Source organism: Lupinus angustifolius, chromosome LG08, assembly GCF_001865875.1.
Source record: "Lupinus angustifolius cultivar Tanjil chromosome LG08, LupAngTanjil_v1.0, whole genome shotgun sequence".
Classification (NCBI taxonomy): Eukaryota; Viridiplantae; Streptophyta; class Magnoliopsida; order Fabales; family Fabaceae; genus Lupinus; species Lupinus angustifolius.
Window position 1 is genome coordinate 12,329,883 of NC_032016.1, and position 22,135 is coordinate 12,352,017.

Consider the following 22,135-nt stretch of genomic DNA (forward strand, 5'->3'; position numbering starts at 1 on the left):
AAAGGCGGTAACCCTTATCTTGGGAACTCTCCCTAAATTAGATTTCAATCATATTTACTATTTTCACAATTATTCTTGTCAACTATGAGAGTGCAAAGTGTCAAGGATTGCATTAGCAACGTTTGCCTGTGTTTTCATAAAGACAAGGAATTAGTTAAAGCTTGAAGATGGCTCAACAATCAACATGTCGAAGGCTCAAGTGGTGTCTTATTAGACTTAGGTCATAATTCTTTATTATCTTTTTAGAAGTCTAAGATGATTGCCATAGATATTGAGTACAGGTTAGGTAAACCTAGGTGTGAGTCTCACAAGACTTAATAAAGTAATTAATCCACTAAAATGAGACATCATCTAGAAATATATGATAATTAGGTTCATGCACTTATATACATTGATTTTATGCATTAAATGTATTATTTTTGGAAATCATGTATTGCATGAACATATAACATATAAGCAGTTTACCATTTAATCATGTATTAAAAATACATTGGTTAATCGATTAACCACATGGCTTAATCGATTAACGTGTATGTTTTTCTGTTGTTTCAACAGCATAATGGAAAAACCGTTTTTAAGAGCCAAATTTTTTTTTGTATAAATACTGGCTTAATTGCAGAAACGACTAAGAAAAAAGAAGAGTGAAAAACACAAGAGAATAGATATAGATCATCATTGTTTTAATCTATTAGAGAGTGTTGAATTAGGAGAAAGATTAGATCATGCTAAGGCTTTAAGTTTCACATTCATCTTGCATGTTTCTTTGAAAATCTATCTTGCATCATTCTTGTGTTTTTTGAAAAGAAAAAGATTGTTCTTTAAAGATTGCATATTTTCAGAAACCTTATGCATGAACATTCATATTAGACTAGGACGTCTTGTGAGTTCTTGCTTAGGTTTTAGGCTTTGATCTTTATTGTAATATTCGAGTATTAAAGTATTAAGCACTCATTCATAACTCAAAGCATTGTTAATTCAAGGATTGGGAAAATCCTAGCTGCGGTTAGGTAAGGTGTTCTTCACACAAAGACTTGGAGGTCTTGGGACAAAGAGCGATACCTTGGCTGGGGCCGAATAGCGTAAGAAATGTTTTCTTGGGAGGCGGTTTTGGGAAAGGTCAAACCAAGGGTGACGAAGTTCTTTGGGTTCCAAGAAGGGAGCATTCAAGTTTTGTATTTGGAAGCGTGTATGTAACGTACATTGTGTTTCATAGTGAAGAAGGAAAATCTCCCAAATCAGAGGGGAGGACTGGATGTAGTTTTGTAGTGGACATCAAAACGAACCAGGATAAAATCCCTAGGCAATCTTTTCTATTCTTTTCTATTTTATATTTCAAGATGTTTTAATGCGTGTTTGGAGCTAATATTTTGCATGCTTATTCTTTGCTATGTTCTTGTTAATCTTGCATAAAAGTATCGGTTGTATATATATTTGTGTGTTGGTTAATAATTGTGCAAGTTGTTGTTCTGGTCATTCTGTTTCTATTACTGGTTAATCGATTATCAAAAGTGCTTAATCGATTAACTAGACATTTTTCAGCAAGTGTGTAAAAACCCAAAAAGTGGAACTTGAGCTCCGCCACACCTATTCAACCCCCCTTCTAGGTGTATTCCGCCACTGATACCTAACAAACTATACAATTTTTCTAAATTTACTTTTAATTCCTATTTAATTTAAGTATAAATTAATTGTGACTAGAATCCTAATTTACAGAGTAGTATTAGGATTCTTGGTCGTTTCTAGAATTCACCTTGGGTTGCTACGAAGCGATTGGATAGAAAGAACCAAGTAAAAGATTCAATTGATAACCATACCACAAGACTAGGTGCGACTTCAATTGAGTATATGTGTCAGAGCTCGAGAGATGATGACACATATCAAAGAGCAATTCACTCTCACAACTTAAAGTTCATGAAAAGGAGCAAGACAAAGGTTTGCGAGTGTAAAGGCGGTAACCCTTATCTTGGGAACTCTTCCTAAATTATATTTCAATCATATTTACTATTTTCACAATTATTCTTGTCAACTATACAAATTTTCTAAATTCACTTTTAATTCCTATTTGAGTTAAGTATAAATTAATTTGACAATTAAAGGAAATTTTAGTCTTTGTTGGATTGATATTTATTTCTTGATGATATAATCATGCACTTGCGATTTGACCTATCAATAAACTAAGAGAATGGTTGGATTGTCGATTCTGGATGCTCTAAACATATGATAGAAGATGATAAGAAATTGTCAAGAAAGACATAATACAAAAGAAAACGAGTGGGGTGACCACCGACAAATCTAAGTTGCCAGTCACACATCCTGGTGAAACCAAAGTAATTCTTCACCATAGTTCTCATCCATTACAATCGCAAAATGTGTATCATGTGTCACGGATGAAGAAGAATTTATTGTTAGTGTCTTAAATTACAGCTTCGGAAAATTACGTAGTGTTTGGACAAGATGATGCAAAGGTCTACAATAATTTGAAGCCATTTGGGATGCTAATTATGAAAGGACGGCGACTTGAGTCCATATGTGTAATGTAAGCAGATACGACATATGTAGACAAGACGAGGAAGAATGAAACTACTGATTTATAGCATGACTGCTTAGGACTCGTGAACTATCGAAACTCATAGAGATGACAAAAAACTCCCTACTAAATGGTCTTCCTCAACTAAAAGTATAAGCTGAAGTTGTGTGTGTCAATTGTCAATATGGTAAGGCACATTAACTTCCTTATGATAATTCAAAGTTCCGATCAAAAGTGTCACTTTAGTTAGGTCACTCAGATGTGTTTGGATCGATAAAGCAATCACCACTTAGTGAAAATCCTTACATAATAACCTTTATTGATGATTATTCTAAATATGTCTGGACACATTTATGACGGAAAAAAATCAGAAGTTTTAGAGAAGTTTAAAGAATTCAAGTGACAGGCATCAAGTGAGATAAGACAAAAAGTCCATTGTCTGCATACTGACAATGGATGAGAGTATACTCCATATCATTTCTACAATTTATTGAGGGATGACAATATACGAAGACAATTTACATGTCCTTACATATCATAACAAAATGGAGTTGCTGAAATAATAATCGACATCTGACTGATATATGCAGAAGTATGCTCCATGCTAAAATCAAACGTGCCTACTAAATTTTGGGTTACCTCAAGCAAGACTTGGATCCATCATGCCTTATGAAAAACTATGGAAAAGTAGGCCCATAGTAAGTCACTTTCGCGTATTTGGAAGTATTTTCTATGTATTTGTTCCTGACCATTTACATAGCAAGTTTGAGAAGAAAATAATATGTTGCATTTTTTGTGGGCTATGATAATGAACGGAAAGGATGGAGGTGTTGTGATATCGATCCAATAACATGACGCCAATATGTTTCTCAGAATGTGGTGTTTGATGAAGTATCATCGTGGTGGTCTCCATAGGGAATGTTGCAGCCATATATGAAGCAAACGGGAGAAAATATAGAGAAACAAGAAGAGGTTGGCATTGAACCACAATTCCATAAAGTGTATTTGCATATTCGCCAGATAAGAGAAAAAGTCCTTGAAAAATAGGAGTAGATATCAAATCTTTGGAGAAAGATAGACTAAGCGAGAAGAAGGTTTTGGAGGAAAAGATTCCTCAACCACAACCATAGAGGTCCATAAGAATTCGAAAGCCAAATCCGAAATACGAAACTTGAAGAAGGGGTATTGAATATCAATGATTATTTGGAAGATTTAAAATGTCCTTGAAGCATCTTGTAAAAATTTTAGATTTAGATAAGTTCCTATGTATCAACTAGTTAATTTGCATAAAGATGAGTGGGTGGCTAATTAAGATTTTGTCAACAAACGATGTGTCTTGTACTTGATACTAATATGATCTAATCTTAGTGCCAAACACTAATATAAAAAGGAAGTGTATGTTTTGTTTTTAATCAAGCCATAAAATTGAAAGCATAGTGAAGTGCTTCACTAAGAAATTAAATCTTAGTTTTCTACATACTCTGCAATGGTTGAATCACATAGTTGATACTCCAATACATGGGCTCTACCATTTGAACATGCATAAGACTATAACAACTTCCATTCATATTTCCCATCAATAAGATGAGGTTTGAGCTTTTATACATTTTAGAGAGGAACTACACCCTTTAGTATTGATGTTCAATAATATCGCATAGGTTTAAGAATCAAGCAACTTCACTCAACACATTCCCTTGCACCTCTTCAAAGAATTTTGCTTCTGCAACATGATTTGCCTGTGGAATTTCTTGATAAAAAGATCAGCCATATGGTCAATTTCTTCCTCCATTTTGAACTCTTTCCCAGACTCCTCCTTTGAACTCTTCACCAACTCAATCACAGAACCTCCAAGATCCAAATTCTCTTTGTCAAACACTGTGTGTGTTAAATCCAGATACATGCACTTATCATCACCACCTTCATCATCATAGTCATAATCTTCTTCATACTTGTAGTAACTTTCATAGCCATCTTGATCTTTGTCCTCTTCCACCACTTGGGTCTCACTAGGATTTGACACAGTGTTATTGTCGTTGTTGTCATTGAACACCATCATGGCATTGTTTTTGTCACTGCTATCTTCCAATAAGCATTCTTCCTTAGGGTTAGGATGGTGACCCAGAACAGATTGGAACTTGTGAGAAATAGAGCTTATTACAAACTTCTTGTTCATCACAAGTGATAAAATAATCAACCTTGTTCTAATGGCATTTGTTCTGGACTTGAGAGCCAAAGTTTTTGACTTAGCCATGGATCTGAGATCAGCTATGAACACCTTCAAAACTCTAGATGCTCTATTCTTCATGGTGTCCTTGTATAATGTACAGTAGATAGAGTAAAATATAGGGTTCTGGGGTCTCAAAAAATATACGTTACTATGTTGAATATGATTATTGTTATTGAAATGAAGTAATTTTTAGAATGAATGAGGATGAGAAGGGTAACATGGGTTTATATAAGGTGTGAGAACATTAGTTAGTAGTTAGTAACAACTTCACTATGTTTGTGATAGAGACAAAATAAACAAAAGAAAGAGTGTGGGTTAAGAAATGAAAAGAAAAAAAAGGTGAAAAGGAAATTCGATGAAAGAATATTAATAAGTTGAGGGACACATGGCCCTTACCGATAGACCATGTAATGATTTGTTCATTGGGGATACGTAAATGAAATTGAGAAAAATATGTATGTACTACGATTACTTCAAAATCCATTATTTTTGTTTTACCATGACTCTTCAAAAAGAAAAATAAATGAATTGTAAATAATATACTAATTATGTATAAATTTTTATACTGATAATATATAAATATTACACTCCTATAGAAGTTTAATGGTAGCGACTCAATGGTACACTATATCATTAAATCGCTACCATTAAGCTAGTGTCTTTGTAGGGTTAGGTGGTTTTAGATATTATTTACTCAAAAAAGTATAAAACAATTGATAGAGTGGGATACAAATGGCTGTCTACGGCTTCTCATCACTTAGGGTAAGGGTGGATACATGTCAGGTCAGACTTTGCCCTAAACAAAATCAGTCTATATAGCATATAGGAGCATGGGTCTAGCCTGTTTAAAAAAAAATTATAGGCTTAGGTCTGTCCTGTTTAAAAGTCTGGTATGACATGTTAGTCTCTTTAAAGTCTTATTATACTATATGGTAATGAAATAGGCTATCATATCTAGATTTAAATGTGTTTATAGGTTTACTTTTAGTTAAACCCTTCTAACTAAAATAATATTATTACATATATAATAATATTACTTATATTAAAATAATGTGATATCAACATTCTTATATAATATAACTAAATAAGTCGGCGTGTTAGGCTTAATTGACCTTTTAGGTGGCCTAAAGTCTGGCGTATTAAGCTAAATATGTTTTTTAAAAAGTCTGAGCCTAGTTTGTTCATGAAAAAAGTCTGGTCTGGCCTAACTTGTTATTGACCAGGTAATAGGTCATTGATAGGCGGCCTGACATGTTTCCACTCTTACTTAGAGTACAAATTTAAAGAGAATTCTTTTTTAAATAGAACCACAAGTATCTTTAACATATGTCATATCATAGCATGTATACCAACGATATATTGTTTTAATGGTGTAAGGTCTTGTTGGATTTTCATGTGTTGTAGATTAAAGGTTAGATTCTTAAGATTTACACTTATTATGAGAGACAATCACACACCAAAAAAAATTAATTCATTAACTAAAGATTGAGAAAATACATTTGGTTTTAGCAAAAATAGCATCGAAAATATTAGAAAAATCTCATTACAAAGTGTGAAGTAGTTCCAAACATGCAAGCTTTGGTGTTTTGGAATCCCTATCATTCATAGTCATGCGTCAATAATAATGAAACAAAAACAATAATAATAATAATAAAGATTTAATTTTTTAATTAATATGATATGTTTTTATTGGTGCATAATAGAATTTGAATTAATAAATCTTTGTTTAGTGTGTTGGCCATGCTCATTTTCGTTTGGCTCTTCCAATTATTTGATCATTTGCTTGTGGGTAACCTTTGAAGCTTTTGAAAAAGAGAAAATGATAGGGATATGCAAACCAAATCCACCAGTTGCAAGAAGCCAAATACTTTTATATAGATCAACTTTATCAGCCATTTTGCAATCAATAATATAGAGCCATTTGCATTTGGCAACATATTACTAAGGCTCCTTTTCCTTTAAGAAATGAATAAAGGTTGGTACCACTACCATTGTACTATATGGTTTGACCATTTCTTTGTTGCATATTCTCTTTGTTTCTTTCTCATTTGTTTGATGCTTATCCAATGGGATGGAGATCACATATCTATAATGGTATCTTATCTCTTGTTCCAAGTCAATAAGTTAGAATGTTACTTTTTATTTTTAGAATATTTTATTTTATTCATATGATAATATATGATTGTTCTGGAACATGGAATGGTATACCGTGGAGAATAAGTGATTTTTATCCTATCCAATGAGGATTCATATGTTATTCAAAAACTTTGGAACACTTACTGTAGCAACGGATTAAAAGGCTTTATGAGTTTAAGTTAGACACCCAATGATTACATGTTCTCTATAAAAAAAATAGATGGGTTATTATCACTTCTTTAAGTTCGAGGAAATTTTAACTAATAATTTATGTTTGTGAAAAGTAATTAATTTAATATATTAGAATTAATATATTTAACTTGTTAATACTATTATTTTTTCCAAATTACATAACAGATTCTTTTGATAAGAGTAGCTGTTTTGGATAAGGGCACCCTTTATTCAGACGCTTATGTTTATTAAATTTGTATTTTATTAATATTTTACAAAATAAATCTAAGCCTATTTTGATTTAATTATTTAATAAAGCCATTGAATAAAGTTCCATAAAATAATTGTAATGATTAAAACAACAATTACAATAATATAAAATAATAATAATACACGAAAGAAAAAAGAAGAAACGAAACCTCTTAAAACTTAACGTCGAAGGTTTTGCAATTGCTTATCATGTTTCACTTTACCGTGTGCTTTGGTATTATAAATGAGGAGACTCATAAATAAGTGACCAATAAGCAAAAGCGAATATGAAATACATCATGAAAATGCATTATTTTAGTAAGGTTTATACCGGGTGTCTTTTTATTTGTTGTTAATATTGTTCATATATTTAAGTTATCTCCAAGTAAAGAACTAATCTCTTACATGGTGCATTGTGACTCATTCAATAAGTATCATACTACAGAATTGAACACTTAACATTTTGATTTATCTAGAGATTCAACATAATTTTACATCACTAAGTTAATACCTTATTAATTGTGTTAATATTAATTTAAATAGCCATGTCCATTTTCTCACGAGAATAATTAGGTACATAGTGTGTGAATGTTTGAAATATGTTATTATATGAAGTTTTATATTGCATAGTATTATAATAGAGTAGAGTATCAGTATCATATATTAGACTCAAGTCTCTTGTTGTACTGTGCACCAGATATAAGCATCAAATAGAAACACCTCATGGGCACTTGGCCTCATGGATGTGCTAGGGTTTGTAATCCTTAATCTCTAATAATATCTTGGTAGATGTTCAACGCTCTCGGGGACATATGCACAATTGGCCGCATAGCGTTACCAAATTCTCTTGTTTCTTCTCTTTTATTTTATGTTCTTTATTTGATTGGTTATGACAAACGATGTGCAACGATGGTTTCCGCTGCACCAACAATTGGTATCAGGGCCAATTGGTAGATGGCTCTTAACCCATGCACCAGATAATGGCTAAAGAGGGTGAAGGTGTGATAGCTAGACAAGGTGCGTCAAAGGTACTGCGCAAGGATAAAGTAGATGAGTTGAAGGACAAGGAAACATGATGGATATGTACTGTGGGTGATATATGTTGATCCAGAATCCCAGAAATTCATGTATTGGATTAGGATCAAGGTGGAGATAAGGACTCATGTGTTGAGTTAGGCCCTGAGACAAGTGCTGGCAATATCTCTCTAGATGTTGAGAGAATGATCTCATTTGAGATGAGAAGTAGAATATCCTAATGGTGTGTCTGGGATGTCATAGTGAAGGATATTAATTGTTAGCAGATCCACAAAAACACAAAGGAGCTCATTGACTATGATGTATGGTGTAACACGAGCATTAGCTTTGATGCAAGGTGTAACACGAGCATTGGTAGAGATGCAGGATGTGACATGGGCATTGGCTTGGATGCAAGGATGTGGTACGAACATTGGTTAGCATTGACGCAAGGTGTATGCTGTGGATATACTCCTTATGGTGAAGTATGATAGATCTTTTGAACTATGATTGTCGGAGTAGACAATGGTGGTAGTTATTGAGGCTTCCAAGTAAGCTCCACGGTTCAGTTTGACTGAGTATTGAAGATGACGATTGTTGATGAACTTTTCTGTAGAGGTTCCATATATCGAAAGACTTCATAGCAATTGGTGGCGAGGCGGCGTGTTCCATTTGATGCCAATACGAGAAGTTGCACTACAAGTTTGGAGAGTTAGGCTCTTGGTAACATCGTTAATGATACTCAGAAGGTTTATACTGAATGGGAGCAAACTCCTATGTGGAGGAGATGTTAAAGAGAATTAGGCATTGAGCAAGATGGAGTCATATATTCGCTAAGGTGGAGATTCTTGTGTAGATTTCCTAAGGATGGAGATATTCATTTATTTCAATCAAGGTAGAGATTGTTGGGAATGTTTTAAATATGTTATTATATGAAGTCTCACATTGCATAGTATTAGAATAGAGTAGAGTATCAATGTTATATATTGGACTCAAGTCCCTTGTTGTAATGTGCACCACATATAAGCACCAAATAGAAAGACCACATGGGCACTTGGGCCTATGGGTGTGCTAGGGCTTGTAATCCTTATTCCATTAGGATATTCCACTTCTCATCTCAAATGAGATCATTCTCTTAACATCTAGAGAGTTATTGTCAGCACCTGTCTCTAAGTCAAACTCAAGACACGAGTCCTTATCTCCACCTTGATCCTAACCCATTACATGAACTTCTGGGGTTCTGGATCAACATATATCGCCCCCACCATAGTTTTGCCATGTTTTCTTGTCCTTCAACTCATCTACATTATCTTTGCGCAATAACTTTGACGCACATTGTCTAGCCATCACGCCTTCACCCTCTTTAGCCATCATCTGTTGTTTGGGTTAAGAGTCATCTACCAATTGGCCCTGATACCAGATGTTGGGTATTCCAAGTGTGAATGAAGAAGTCTCACATTGGACAAAAATGGATGAGTTAAAGAGCATATAAGTGGATGAGACCATAGACCTAATACCTTAAGGTTTTGGTTCAAGATGTGGTGTCAAACCCACTAATATGCTTCTTTCACTTATCTCATGGAGGAATGTTATAGCCCATGGATGAATATCTCCCAACAAGTAGTATCAAAGTTGATGGTTCGTCGATTCAACGGAGTATTGAATCAACAAGTTGTCGGTAGATCCACGAGGCATCCTTATTTCGAAAGTCTTCATGGCGAGAGGCCAAGGCGGCATGTTCCATTGATGAAAGGATAAGCTAACGGTAGTGCAAGTAGATAGAGAGTTAAGCTCTGGTATATGCAATACCCGAAGGGGAATTCACACTTGAGGGGAGATGTTGGGTATGCCAAGTGTGAATGAAGAAGTCTCATATTGGGCAAAAAAGTATGAGTTAAAGAGCATATAAGTGGATGGGCTCATAGACCTAATACCTTAAGATTTTGGGTCAAGATGTGGTGTCAAGCCCAGTTATATGCTTCTTTCACTTAGCTCATGGAAGAATGTTATAGCTCATGGATGAAGATCTCCCAACACATAGTATGAGATAAAGATATTTGCCAGTACTTTTGCATCCAAGCAAGAATAGAAATTGTTAAATTAAACCTCAAATCGGATAAGAATATGATTAAATCCATGTTTATAAAGCTTAAACAAGTCTCATCTAAGTTAGTTTTTGAGTTAAGTTAAATTTCCAATCTGTGAGCATTACTTCCCGGATAGAGTTTGACTTTACTACCAACTTCCTTATATTGTTTAAACAAATTGCAATAAACCAAAGCTAGTCCGAAAAGGGAGAACAAACACAAATATGATGGATATAAAAGATGGAAGAGGAATCTTGTGTCCCAAAATGATTATATTCTTATATTTTGTAGTTAATTAACTTCCTCTAAGTAATATAAAAATATTAATTTATTTTTTCTTTTTAATTAAATGACACTTTTTCATTGGATTGTCTTAAGTTGAAGGTATCCATAACAATAGTGGAAGGGAAGATAAGTAGAATACCTTGATAATAATGGCAAACTAGCACATAACCAAGAATGAATGAATTTGATTATTACAATACCCTAAATATATATTGGAAGATAAAACTTAACTTTAACTAAAGAATTAAAAACAGTAAAATAAACTTGCCTAATTTAGAAATAATGCAAAACAGGAAAAACTATTTATAACAGAAACAGTTTCTAAAAGTGGTAAAAATGAACATACTTCATTTTTCATATTCTTTGACTAAAAGATTTTGTGGCTGTTTTATCACCCCCCCCCAGCTGGATTGTGGATGTTGTGCATTCCAAGCTTGGATAGTAAACAATGAAAAGGAACATTGGGGAGTGCCTTACTTAAACAATCAGGTAGTTGATTAGTGGTGGAAATGGGAAGGAGGTGAACCAACCCTTCTTGGACTCTTTCTCGAATGGAGTGGCAATCAATCTCGATGTGTTTAGTTCTTTCGTGAAACGTATGATTGGATGCAATGTGAAGGGAAGATTGATTATCATAATAAAGCATGATATGAGTGACATTAGTGACTTGCAAATCAGGGAGAAGATAGCTCAACCATCTTACTTCACAACCTGCCAATGCCAAGGCACAATATTTAGCTTCTGTAGAGGATCTTGTCATCTGCCTTTTGCTTTTCCAACAGATTAAGGATTTGCCAATGAAGAAGCAAAATCCAGTGGTGGATCTTCTGGTATCAATGCAAGAGCCCCAATATGAATCATTGAACCCCTTTACTTTGGTATCATTCTGAGATGGGAAGAACAAGCCTTTACTAGGGGCATTCTTAAGGTATTTGACCACTCTCAAAGCTACTTCTTAGTTTGCATCAGTGGGGTTGGCAAGGGACTTACTCAAGTTACCAACATAATAGGCTAAGTAGGGTCTGGTATGAGTGAGATAAATCAGCCTCCCAACCAACCTTCTATACCTTGAAGGATTGGAGAGTGGCTTACCACATTGTCCATATAGCTTAATTGTAGGGTCCACTGGAATTGTGGAGGGTTTTGCACCAAGAAGCCATGTGTCATGAAGAAGATCCAAGGCATACTTTCTCTCATAAAGATTGATGCCTTCCTTTTTTCTAGCAACTTCCATACCAAGGAAGTATTTCAGCTCCCTAAGGTCCTTTATGCTAAATTATTTGTAAATAAGGAACTTAGATGATTGATTTCCTTCATATCATTGCCTGCTATAAGTAAGTCATCAACATATACAAGAATAGTAGTAAAACTATTAAGGAAAGATTTAGTAAACAAAGAGTAATTAGCCTTGGATTGAAAATACTCATATTGAGTCAAGATTGCAGTGAGTTTGGCATTCTATTGCATGTTGGCCTGCTTCAATCCATAAAGGGATTTCTACAATTTGAAAAGTAGAGAAGGGTTATGTCTGTGCAGCCCTAGAGGTATTTTCATGTATACTTCTTCTAACAAATGTCCATGCAGAAAGGAAATGTTAACATTCATTTGATGAATGTGCCAATTGTGTATGGAAGCAAGGGCTAATAAAATTCTAACGGTAGTCATTTTAATAATGGGACTAAAGGTCTCAAAATAGCCAAGTCCAACAGTTTGTGTATACCCTTTGACAACTAATCTAGTCTTATATCTATCTATAGTCTCATCAGCTTTATGCTTAATCTTAAAAATTCACTTACAATCTATGGCTCACTTGTCACTAGGTAGATCAGTAATGATCCAAGTGTTGTTACCATTCAATGCCTTTAATTAAGTGTTTATGGCTAATTTCCAGTGATCATATTGCATAGCATCCTTATATGAAGAGGGTTCAACATAGAGTTTAGGTTGAGAGTAAAATATTTATGTTTGGTTGAAAGTCTTTGATAGGACATATAGGTTGATAAAGGATACTTGGTTTTGTATCTTGGTGAGGAAAGATACGCCAAGGATATGAGGTAGTGATAGTCTTGAAGATGGGCTGGTGGACCTCTCATTCTGGTAGATCATCTAAGTTTAGGAGTATTTTCCTCAAGGGGAAGAGCTTTATTGTTCATAGTAGGTTCATCTATAACCTCTTCAACAGGATTCACAGCTGTTGGTTGAAGAGACGAGGAGTAGTTAGAAAATGATCAGTTGAGGAGAATGAAGATGTAGGTAGGGAGAATTCTTCTTGTCTCTTGTCAATAACAGAACCAGCATTACTGTGAAAAGGAAAAGAATGCTCATGAAAAATCACATTTCTAGATATGAAAGATTCTCTAGAATTTAAGTCATATACCACATAACCTTTTGTGTTATTTTTAAAACCAAGAAACACAAGTTTTCTAGATCAAGGATCTAGTTTCTTTCTATGTCTAACTAAGGTGGATGCAAAACACAAATAGCCAAAGACTTTAAGGATCATGAGGTTAGGATCATGTTTAAATAGAATTTGGTAAGGAGATTTGTTGGATAAGTAAGGACTAGGTTGTTTGTTTATGAAATAAACAACATGACTAACTGCTTAATTCCCAAAACAATTAGGGAGAGAAGACTGAAATATAAGGAATCTTGCTACTCCTAAAATGTGTTGATATTTGCTCTCAACAATACCATTTTTTAGGAGTTTTAACACAAGTGGGTTGATAAAGATTCCATTCAAGGGGTAAAATTCAGTAAGTTTAAATTCATGGTCATTGTCATTTTTTATGCATTTAGTTTTAGTATCAAACTAAGTTTCCACAAAATTAACAAAAGCTTTCGATAAAAAGGAAGATTCAGATTTGAGTTTCATTAGATATATCCTTGTATGCCTAAATTTATCATCAACTATATTCAAGAAATATTTATGTCCTAATATAGAAGGAATAGAAATGGGGCCCATATATCAGCATAAATCAAGTCAAAAATATTTAAAGATTCTATGGTACTAAGTTGAAAATGACTTTTTTATTTTGCAAAATAACAAGCATCACATGGTTCATTGTCAATTCTAGATTGAATGAAAGGAAACTATTTATTCATACCCATCAGTTTTACATGAGATAAATGGCCTAGTCTCTTATCCCAAACATTATTGTTGCAGGAATTAAAATTGTTGATATATGCAGAAGTATCAATAGGCAAACTAGAATTACTAAGAGCATATAATTCGTTCATGTTTTCAGCTACACTAATCATCTTCAATGTATTCTGATCATAGATCAAGCATTTCAATTTTGAGAAAACTAACTTGCAATCAAGAGCAGCAGTTAGCTTAGAAATATATATAATATTGAAATTGAGACCAGGTATATAAAGAACATTAAATAAATATAGGTGATTAAAAAATAGAATAGTTCCTGAAATAGAAGTTATAATTTCACTTCCATCAGGCAATTTAACAGAAATAGGTTGAATATGCTTGAAGGATTGGAGTTGAGACAATGAGTAGCACACATGATTTGTGGCACCAATGTCAAGAATCCAATCTTTTGATCTCAAAATTAGAAACTAGAAAGGTTTACCTGAAGGGTTGGAACTCATTGAATTGGTTATGTGTGAAGGTTGTTTGTTATGTTGCTTCATCATGGACATGATGGCATGCTATTGGTCTAGAGTAAATGTCATAGGGATAGTGTTACTTTCTTCTTTCTGATCTTTGTCTGCAATCTTTTGATTAGTAATATCATTTTGTTCAAGGCTAGTAATGTTGTTCACATTGGTATTGGGTTTAAAACTTGGAGGAAAACCATATTTTCGATAGCAGACATCATTAGTGTGTCCATTTTTGTTGCAAAAAGTGCAAAATTTGTTGTTATTGCTTCCTCTACCATTATATCCTCTTCCTCTGCTTGAAAAACCATAAGTGGTGTTTCTAGATCCTCTAACTCTACCTCTTCCTAGGATTCTTCTGTGTTGTTAGCAAGTATTCTTGAGTCTTCAAAAGACATATTGATTTGTCTTTCTTGTTGAATTAGAAGAGAGAAGGCCATGTTTATGTTTGTAAAGGTTTCATAAGCATGATTTGGGACCTCACATATGAATACTGCCCATTCAACCCCTTCAAAAATCTAATAAGGTAATCATTCTCCCTATAGGACTTGATAGTAGGAATTAAGTTATGGTGGCATTTGACATCACATAAGCAGGATGGTATATGTTTAAAATTGTACAATTCTTGCCACAAGTTCTTTAATTAGGTGTAGTAGGCATCAATAGAAAGGTTTCCTTGTCTCATGCTATATAAATCTTCTTGCAGTTCACATATTCGAAAGACATCCCTTGATAATATATTTCTTTGAGGTCATTCCATACCTCATAAGTCATTTCTAGCCAAAGAACAAATGGAACAATGGATGCATCTAAGGTTTGGTTTATCCATGACATGATAAGAGTGTTGCATCTATCCCAAATTGGAAAGGTTGGTCAGATGAGGGTTTGGCAGAGTTCTATCAATAAATTGAAGCTTGTTTTTTGTTTTTAAAGCCATTGACATGGCTTTTGACCAATTGTGGTAGTTCTTCCGATTTAGAGGGACAAAGACTAACATTATCATTGGGTTTTCATTGGAACTCATAAAGAAAGGGCTAGAGGGGTCATTCATTGGGTTCATAGCCATGGCAAACAAGCAAAGGAAAGAAGATCAAGAACAAGCGTGAAGAAGGTAAAAGAAAAGGATACCAGAAAAAGATGAAGAAGCGCAGTAGAGCTTTATATACTAAAGCTCTAATATCATCTTAAATTGATGGTATCCAGAACAACAATGGAAGGGAAGATAAGTAGAATACCTTGATAATATTGGCAAACTAGCACATAACCAAGAATTAAAAGTGAATGAGCAAGGAAGAAGAATGAAGGGGCAGAGCTTCTGAATAATATCTCTATGTAATTTTCTTATTTAATGAATGAATTAGATGATTACAATACCCTAAATATATATTGGAAGATAAAACTGAAATTTAACTAAAGAATTAAAAACAGAAAAATAAACTTGCCTAATTTATAAATAACGGAAAACAAGAAAAACTATTTATAACCGAAATAGTTTTTAAAAGTGGTAAAAATGAACAGACTTCATTTTCTTTGACTAAAAGATTTTGTGGCTGTTTTATGAGATTCAGATAGAAAATTGGGACAAAAATCAAGACATATAATCTATGTTCTAACCAATGACCCAAAACCCATTATCAAATCGGATGAGTCTATCTATGTATATAGAATTTCATATTTGGTCCCTAATATTTTTAGAATGTTATTTTATTTATTTATTGTGTAATGTAAAACTAGCATAAAATAAAAGGGAGGCCCGGGATGGTAAAAATATGGAACTTATCCTCATAAATGATATTGCTTCTAAGATTTTAATTCATAAATTCTACATCACTTGACAAATTACCTTCCCATTGTACATATATTCATCATCTTAATTAAAGAAGTGCAAAACTATAACTTGGGAAGAAGACATTTATCTTCACATTATTACTTTGTTGAAGCACACTAACAATGAAATTAATACGTTACTGTTGGTATGTTCTTCTTACGAAACTTGTATACAATGTTGAGGTAAAAACAAATTTACACATATTAAGTGGCTTATTAAACAAGTTATTCTGTAAAATTAGTTTTTAACTTACTGAAAGTTGTTAAATGTAGCATATATTATTTACTATTTTTTTTTGGTTTTGTATGAAATTATAATTATTAGTTGGAGTAATTAAATAAATATATAATTAATTAAATAATATTAGTAATTTGGTAAAAATGTTATTAACTGTATAATTAAATAAATATTAGGAATTTGATAAAATTGTTAGTAATTTTATAATTAATTATTTAATTATCTATTTTTCAAAGTTATTAGTAATTATTTATAATAACTATTTATGAATTTATTTATTTATAATTATTTAAATCGTAAATTAATTATAAAAGGCAAAATTGACCAATAAATTAATGAAAGTGTAGTTTTTGAAGGAAAAACTACTTAAAGTAAGTATGTAACAACTAGATTTCAAAAGTTAATAACTTCATCTAATCTCTATTTATGGGATGATTCTAATAACTTATTTGTTGATTCAAAAATTATAAACTACCTAAAAATTAGAAAATGGAGTGTTCAAGCAATATCTAATATTTATCTACCCTTCCAACAAATATCGCTCCTAATGTTTGATTCCTGGGAGCAACATTTGTTGGAAGACTTGTTAGGAGAGACGGTCATGCACCTCAAAAATGATTAATTTCTTACCCAAAAGGGTGAGGAGATACCCTTGATAGTACCAAAAGAAAAAGTAGACACCCAACACTAATCAAATCCTTATTTTCTGAGTGTGTATATATTTTAAACTCAAGAATAAGCTTAGAGGCATAAATTGGCAAGGTTAATACGTAAAACTCCATAAAATTCCTAAATTAAGAAACCAATTCAAAATGATTCAAAGTAGAGGTTGATTAGAAGATGGCAAGTAGAAAATTTTCCATGGAATGACCTTAACCTTTATGGTATTGTCTGGCAACACAAGCTTATATCTTTTCACGTAACATGTAGGGACAAATGAAGAAAATTAAATAATAAATATTATATAGAAAATGTAAAATTTCTTATAAAAATAATCACCAAAAAATCTAGAACTTGTTTTTTAATAAGGGTGACAAGGATGATTTATAAATATTTTGTAAAAGAAATAATAATTGTTGAAAGGCTTATTTAATAATTAATATAGCTCTAGCTCCATTAATTAATTAACATATTTTATTCTTCTTGAATATGCAAATAAAGTTCTCATTTTCCCATATATTTGGGCTGCTCATTTAGTTGTCTTCCTCTAGGCCCAACTATCTTTAGAAATTAGGTAAAGAATCAACCCAAATAAACCCTTTTTCTAAACCCACAATTCTCAACCTTCACTCTTAATTTGTGTCGCTATTATAATTAGACATTTGACCTATATGATAATTCAGTGAAACCTTATATTATTATATTAACGCATTTTTGATGTAGTAAGCTTAGTGGATATATGAAGGTTATGTCTCAGACTTTGGTTTAAATTCCAAGGGATGTCTCTGTTTCATTTGGGGCTCGTGTACAATTCTCTTAGGATACATAATATCATCTAGCTAAACATAAATCAAATATCTCCATTCATGTTAACGTTTTCTTTCTCCGCCAATTAAAAAGTTCACTTACAAAAAAATCCTAAAATCAAAATGTAATACTTTATATTATTTGGTAAAATCAGATTAGCTAGAGATTAAGATATATAATTTTTTTTGGAACAAGGAATCTTTATTTCATCCAACTAGGGTCTTATTCTTCTTATTCTTCTTATACTATGTTTTGAGTACTTCTATTACTCCTTTAATACAATTTGCTTTAAAAAAAGTTTATTAAAAGGAGAACTTCTCACCAATACTTTTACTATTTGTTAATTTTCACTTCATAAACAATTAACCATATCCAAATTTTTTAAGGCTTTTAAAAATTGATCTTTACTTATTACTGTTAATTATTATTTTCTTATTTGTCAAACCTTGTTTTTTGAATACCAATATGACATTAATATAGTAGTGTAAAGTTTCATTGAATTATCATATAAGTCAAAAGGTCAAATGTTTAATTATGATAACGACACATATTAAGATGATCAAAAAAATATATCTATCATCTATACCAAAAATCTGTATTTTTGAATACATGGAGCCTAAACATAACTTAGTATTTGTTTGCCCTTGTTTTGTGGAAAGTGGAGTATTTAATACGTATATGATTAAAGACAAACAAGTGAAGTTATCCCTGAATTGGCGGTCACGTTTCTATGTTGTGGCAAGATATTTGTTTATTGAAGAAAGAGAAAAGGACAAGAACCTTCCCTTGCTAATTCAAAAGGAAAGGGTTGTAGGGAAAATTTGTATATGATAAAATCCACAAAGGTCCACACCAAAAGCCTACTTTCCATTTCCATGGCTTCATTTTCTCTAACTATAGAATAATAATAATAAATTGAAGAACCTTGCTATTTAACTATCTTAGTTGGGAGATGATCTACTTACTCTAAGAGTAAATTTAATCAACTTATTACATATTTTAGTTATTCATTCTAGAAAAATTTAATGGTTTAAATCTATTCATTAATTAAATTATAAGATTTCCTAAAATGAAAGACTAAGATATGAAGTATATTTTTTAACTTATTCTTGGAGTAAATGTATATTATCCCATCATATTTAACATTGTGTATATTTATACTATATATAAAGCCAAAACTTGAAATAACTTCTCTCATGGTGTAATTTTTTCATTTCCTATTTTGCCCTTCACATTATTTATTTTTTACAAAAAAACTATATAATCTTAAACAACCACCACCAATACATTAATTAACCACATATCTTACCTTAAATTAAACATTATAATAAACACAAAAACATATAATATAAAGTACACCGAACACTATAAATACATTCTAATTCAAAAAATGAAATATATAAAAATTAAATATGTAGTATCACACAATATTCGCTGGCAAGCACGAAGTGCCTGTACACACTAGTATAAATTAAAGAATTACATAAATTTCCATGTACATTAAAAAAGAAGTAAAAATACTACCCATCTTGTTTTAGTATAACAAATAGTATCTCTCACCTAATAATCTCTTTTTATTTATGGTATATATCTGTCAACTTCTAATAAGAGTCTCTTCAAAGAATAAGATATTTGGCCTTTTAATTTAACTAAGAGTCTAATAAAACCTTGCACTATTGAAGGAACCCCTATAGCTTAAAAGAGTATACTTCTACGCCTATGATATCATATTAATGTGAATATAACATTTTGATAATCAATTCCCATTCATTTAAATAGACACAGAAAACGGGTCCCCCATTATGTGTTCAGATCATATTTGAGCCGTTGAATATATCTTAGCCAAATATCCCCATTTTTTTCGATAAACAATTCATAAACAAGGTAGTGTTTAGCTGTAATTGAATTCAACACACCAACTAATGTATTTAAACAGAGCAGAAATTCTTATCAAACTTACATATTATTCAATGTTAATATAGATTATAATTGTACACAATTATAATAAGATTATCGTAATGCACCCCCATCATATGAGGTTTTTTTGAATAGTTTTTTTTAGACAATATTGCAGTATTTGTTGTAGGAAAGATCGAATCTTCAATTTTCTTCACTCCATTCTTAATTATTGAACCATTGGTAAGACTCGAACTCATAATATCTTTAATTTTATTCTTCTTTAGACTCTTCCACCTTAATACAACAAAGTATGATATTATAAATACAGATTAAGTAGATATAGTAAATAAGATAATTATATAGCTATGATTTTTCCTAAGTATTATTATTTTTTTCATTAAAACTTGATTACTTCTTTACTTTTGAAAACGGATAGTAGCTTTCTTAGTGTTTTTCTTGTCTTAAAAATTACTTAAAAATGATTGTTTTTTAATGAAAAGGGGAGGAGCGGTGTTGGGTCCATTTGAAAACAACACCAAACATTATTCTTATTCCTTCATAAGAACTTCACATCCAAGACCTCTACCCCTCCTATATAATCCTGCAACTTCTTCTTCCATTTTCTCACATCGGGTTTTCTTATTTCTGCGAGCCTTATCGGACCTCGCAGAATAAAAGAAAACCCAGACACAATCTTCATCTTTTATCCAAATTTATACTAGTACCCTTTTATCGTAAGACACTTAAACACTACACAATCTTAGTATTTGTGGCTTTATATCAAGAAAAATGGTGGTAAATTCTCCTGTTATAGCTAAGAGGCTATGGAATGTTTTGAGGGTCACATTCTTCATGACCAAGAAGGGTTTGATTTCAAAGAGGAAGGTGATTATTGACATGAATTTGATGATGAAGAAAGGGAAATTGCTTAGAAAATCTATGAGAAATCTCATGCATCATAATCATTATCATGCAAAGAACTTGGCACGTCGTGGCTATGGTATACAGGAATATGAATTCTCATGCAGTAACAGCCCAAATCCTGTTTTTTTCCACGTCCCAAAGAGAAAGCACCATTTCACATTCCCATGCATCAAATCCAATGAGGTTGTTGAAGATGAAAGTGATGAACTTGATGCATTTGAAGGTTATTGTGAAGAAAATAAGGCCATTGTTTTGGTCCCAAAGACCCCTGAGAATGTGTTTAATATTGGGTTTGGTGTATCTGATTTTGGTTCTGGAGAGAAAAAGAACTCACTCCTCTCTCCATTCTCTGTGAGGATATCCAATTACTCATCAGAAGATGAGAATGAAGAGAGTGGAAAAGGTGAAGTTGATGAAAAGGCTGAGGATTTCATCACAAGGTTCTATGAACAGCTAAGAATGCAAAGCCAAATGCAGTTATTACAGTACCCAAACATGCAAGGACAAAGGTTATAGTTATGTGAGTTTTGTCCTTCTACTTGAAACAAAGATATGTTGTTTCAAACCATTCCCAAATGTTATCTTGCGCCAATAATCACATGTCATGTCAGTTAAAAAATTAAACATTCATTATTTTTTCTGTTTTGTTTTGTTGTCATTGATATAGGACAAAATTTATCACATAGTTTGACAACAAATCTTTTTTCTTCAACTTGATCTAGATTAGAAGTTCTTTTTGGGTATTCCTAGGAATATTTGGTCTCTCAGATCTTTATTCTCTTTTCCTAGTGAAATTGGGTTGTCATGTACTCATGTTTGATTCCAAGTTGCTGTGAAGTTTGAGAATTGGATTTTTAATATTATTGGTATTCATAACATTAAATTTATTCTTCTTTTATCTTTGTTTAGTAACATATGTTTGATATATTAATGTTGTGTGTTGTAATAAAGGTTAATTAGAACGTTGGCTTCAACCTTTTGTCATTCTGCTTTGGTGTTGCATACTTGCATAACTTGTAGGGTTGTAAAAGGTATGATGGTGGACCTTTGCGGGAATAATAGTTGCTTCTGCTTATTTTCCCTTTGCGTATATATTTTGATACGTATCGAACTCATCTGTTTTTATTGGTGTCCTAAATTGTGGTTCAGACCAATCAAAATACGTTATTTTATTGAAAAAAAAATTATAAAAAAATGTAAGTAGTATTTTTATATTATTTTGTATTATTTCATTGGGTAGAGACATAAAAGACAGGAGAGCATCGTTCTTACAAATTTTAGGAGAAAAGATGTACTAGGGTTTGTTAGACCCACCAAACATCACCCACGTTTTACGGTTTGCTCTTTTTTTAAAAGCAAACAACCATTACAGCTGCTACATGTTGCAAGGATAGTTAGTTGCTATGAGATAACAATATCAATATGTGATTCTTTTGGATATAAGATACATCATCTTTTTATAAGACCTTCTT

The 22,135-nt window shown here is 32.3% G+C and overlaps 2 protein-coding genes across 3 annotated transcripts; one reads left to right on the plus strand and one right to left on the minus strand.

Moving 5' to 3' along the window:
- LOC109353367 lies at positions 3,953–4,929 on the minus strand. Its single transcript, XM_019595603.1, has one exon. The coding sequence runs from the start codon at positions 4,830–4,832 to the stop codon at positions 4,209–4,211; it is 624 nt and encodes a 207-aa protein (XP_019451148.1). The 5' UTR covers positions 4,833–4,929; the 3' UTR covers positions 3,953–4,208.
- LOC109353366 lies at positions 5,023–21,563 on the plus strand. 2 transcript variants are annotated; one of them, XM_019595601.1, is made up of 2 exons: positions 5,023–5,028; positions 20,504–21,563. In XM_019595601.1, the coding sequence occupies exon 2, from the start codon at positions 20,529–20,531 to the stop codon at positions 21,177–21,179; it is 651 nt and encodes a 216-aa protein (XP_019451146.1). In that variant the 5' UTR covers positions 5,023–5,028; positions 20,504–20,528; the 3' UTR covers positions 21,180–21,563. The 2 variants fall into 2 exon arrangements, with proteins under 2 accessions (XP_019451146.1, XP_019451145.1); XM_019595600.1 differs by lacking the exon at positions 5,023–5,028 and adding an exon at positions 20,337–20,494 and having other exon boundaries at positions 20,525–21,563.

Coding starts and splice junctions, on each gene's coding strand:
- LOC109353367 (XM_019595603.1), bottom strand. CDS start 4,832: ATGAAGAATAGAGCATCTAGAGTTTTGAAGGTGTTCATAGCTGATCTC.
- LOC109353366 (XM_019595601.1), top strand. CDS start 20,529: ATGGTGGTAAATTCTCCTGTTATAGCTAAGAGGCTATGGAATGTTTTG.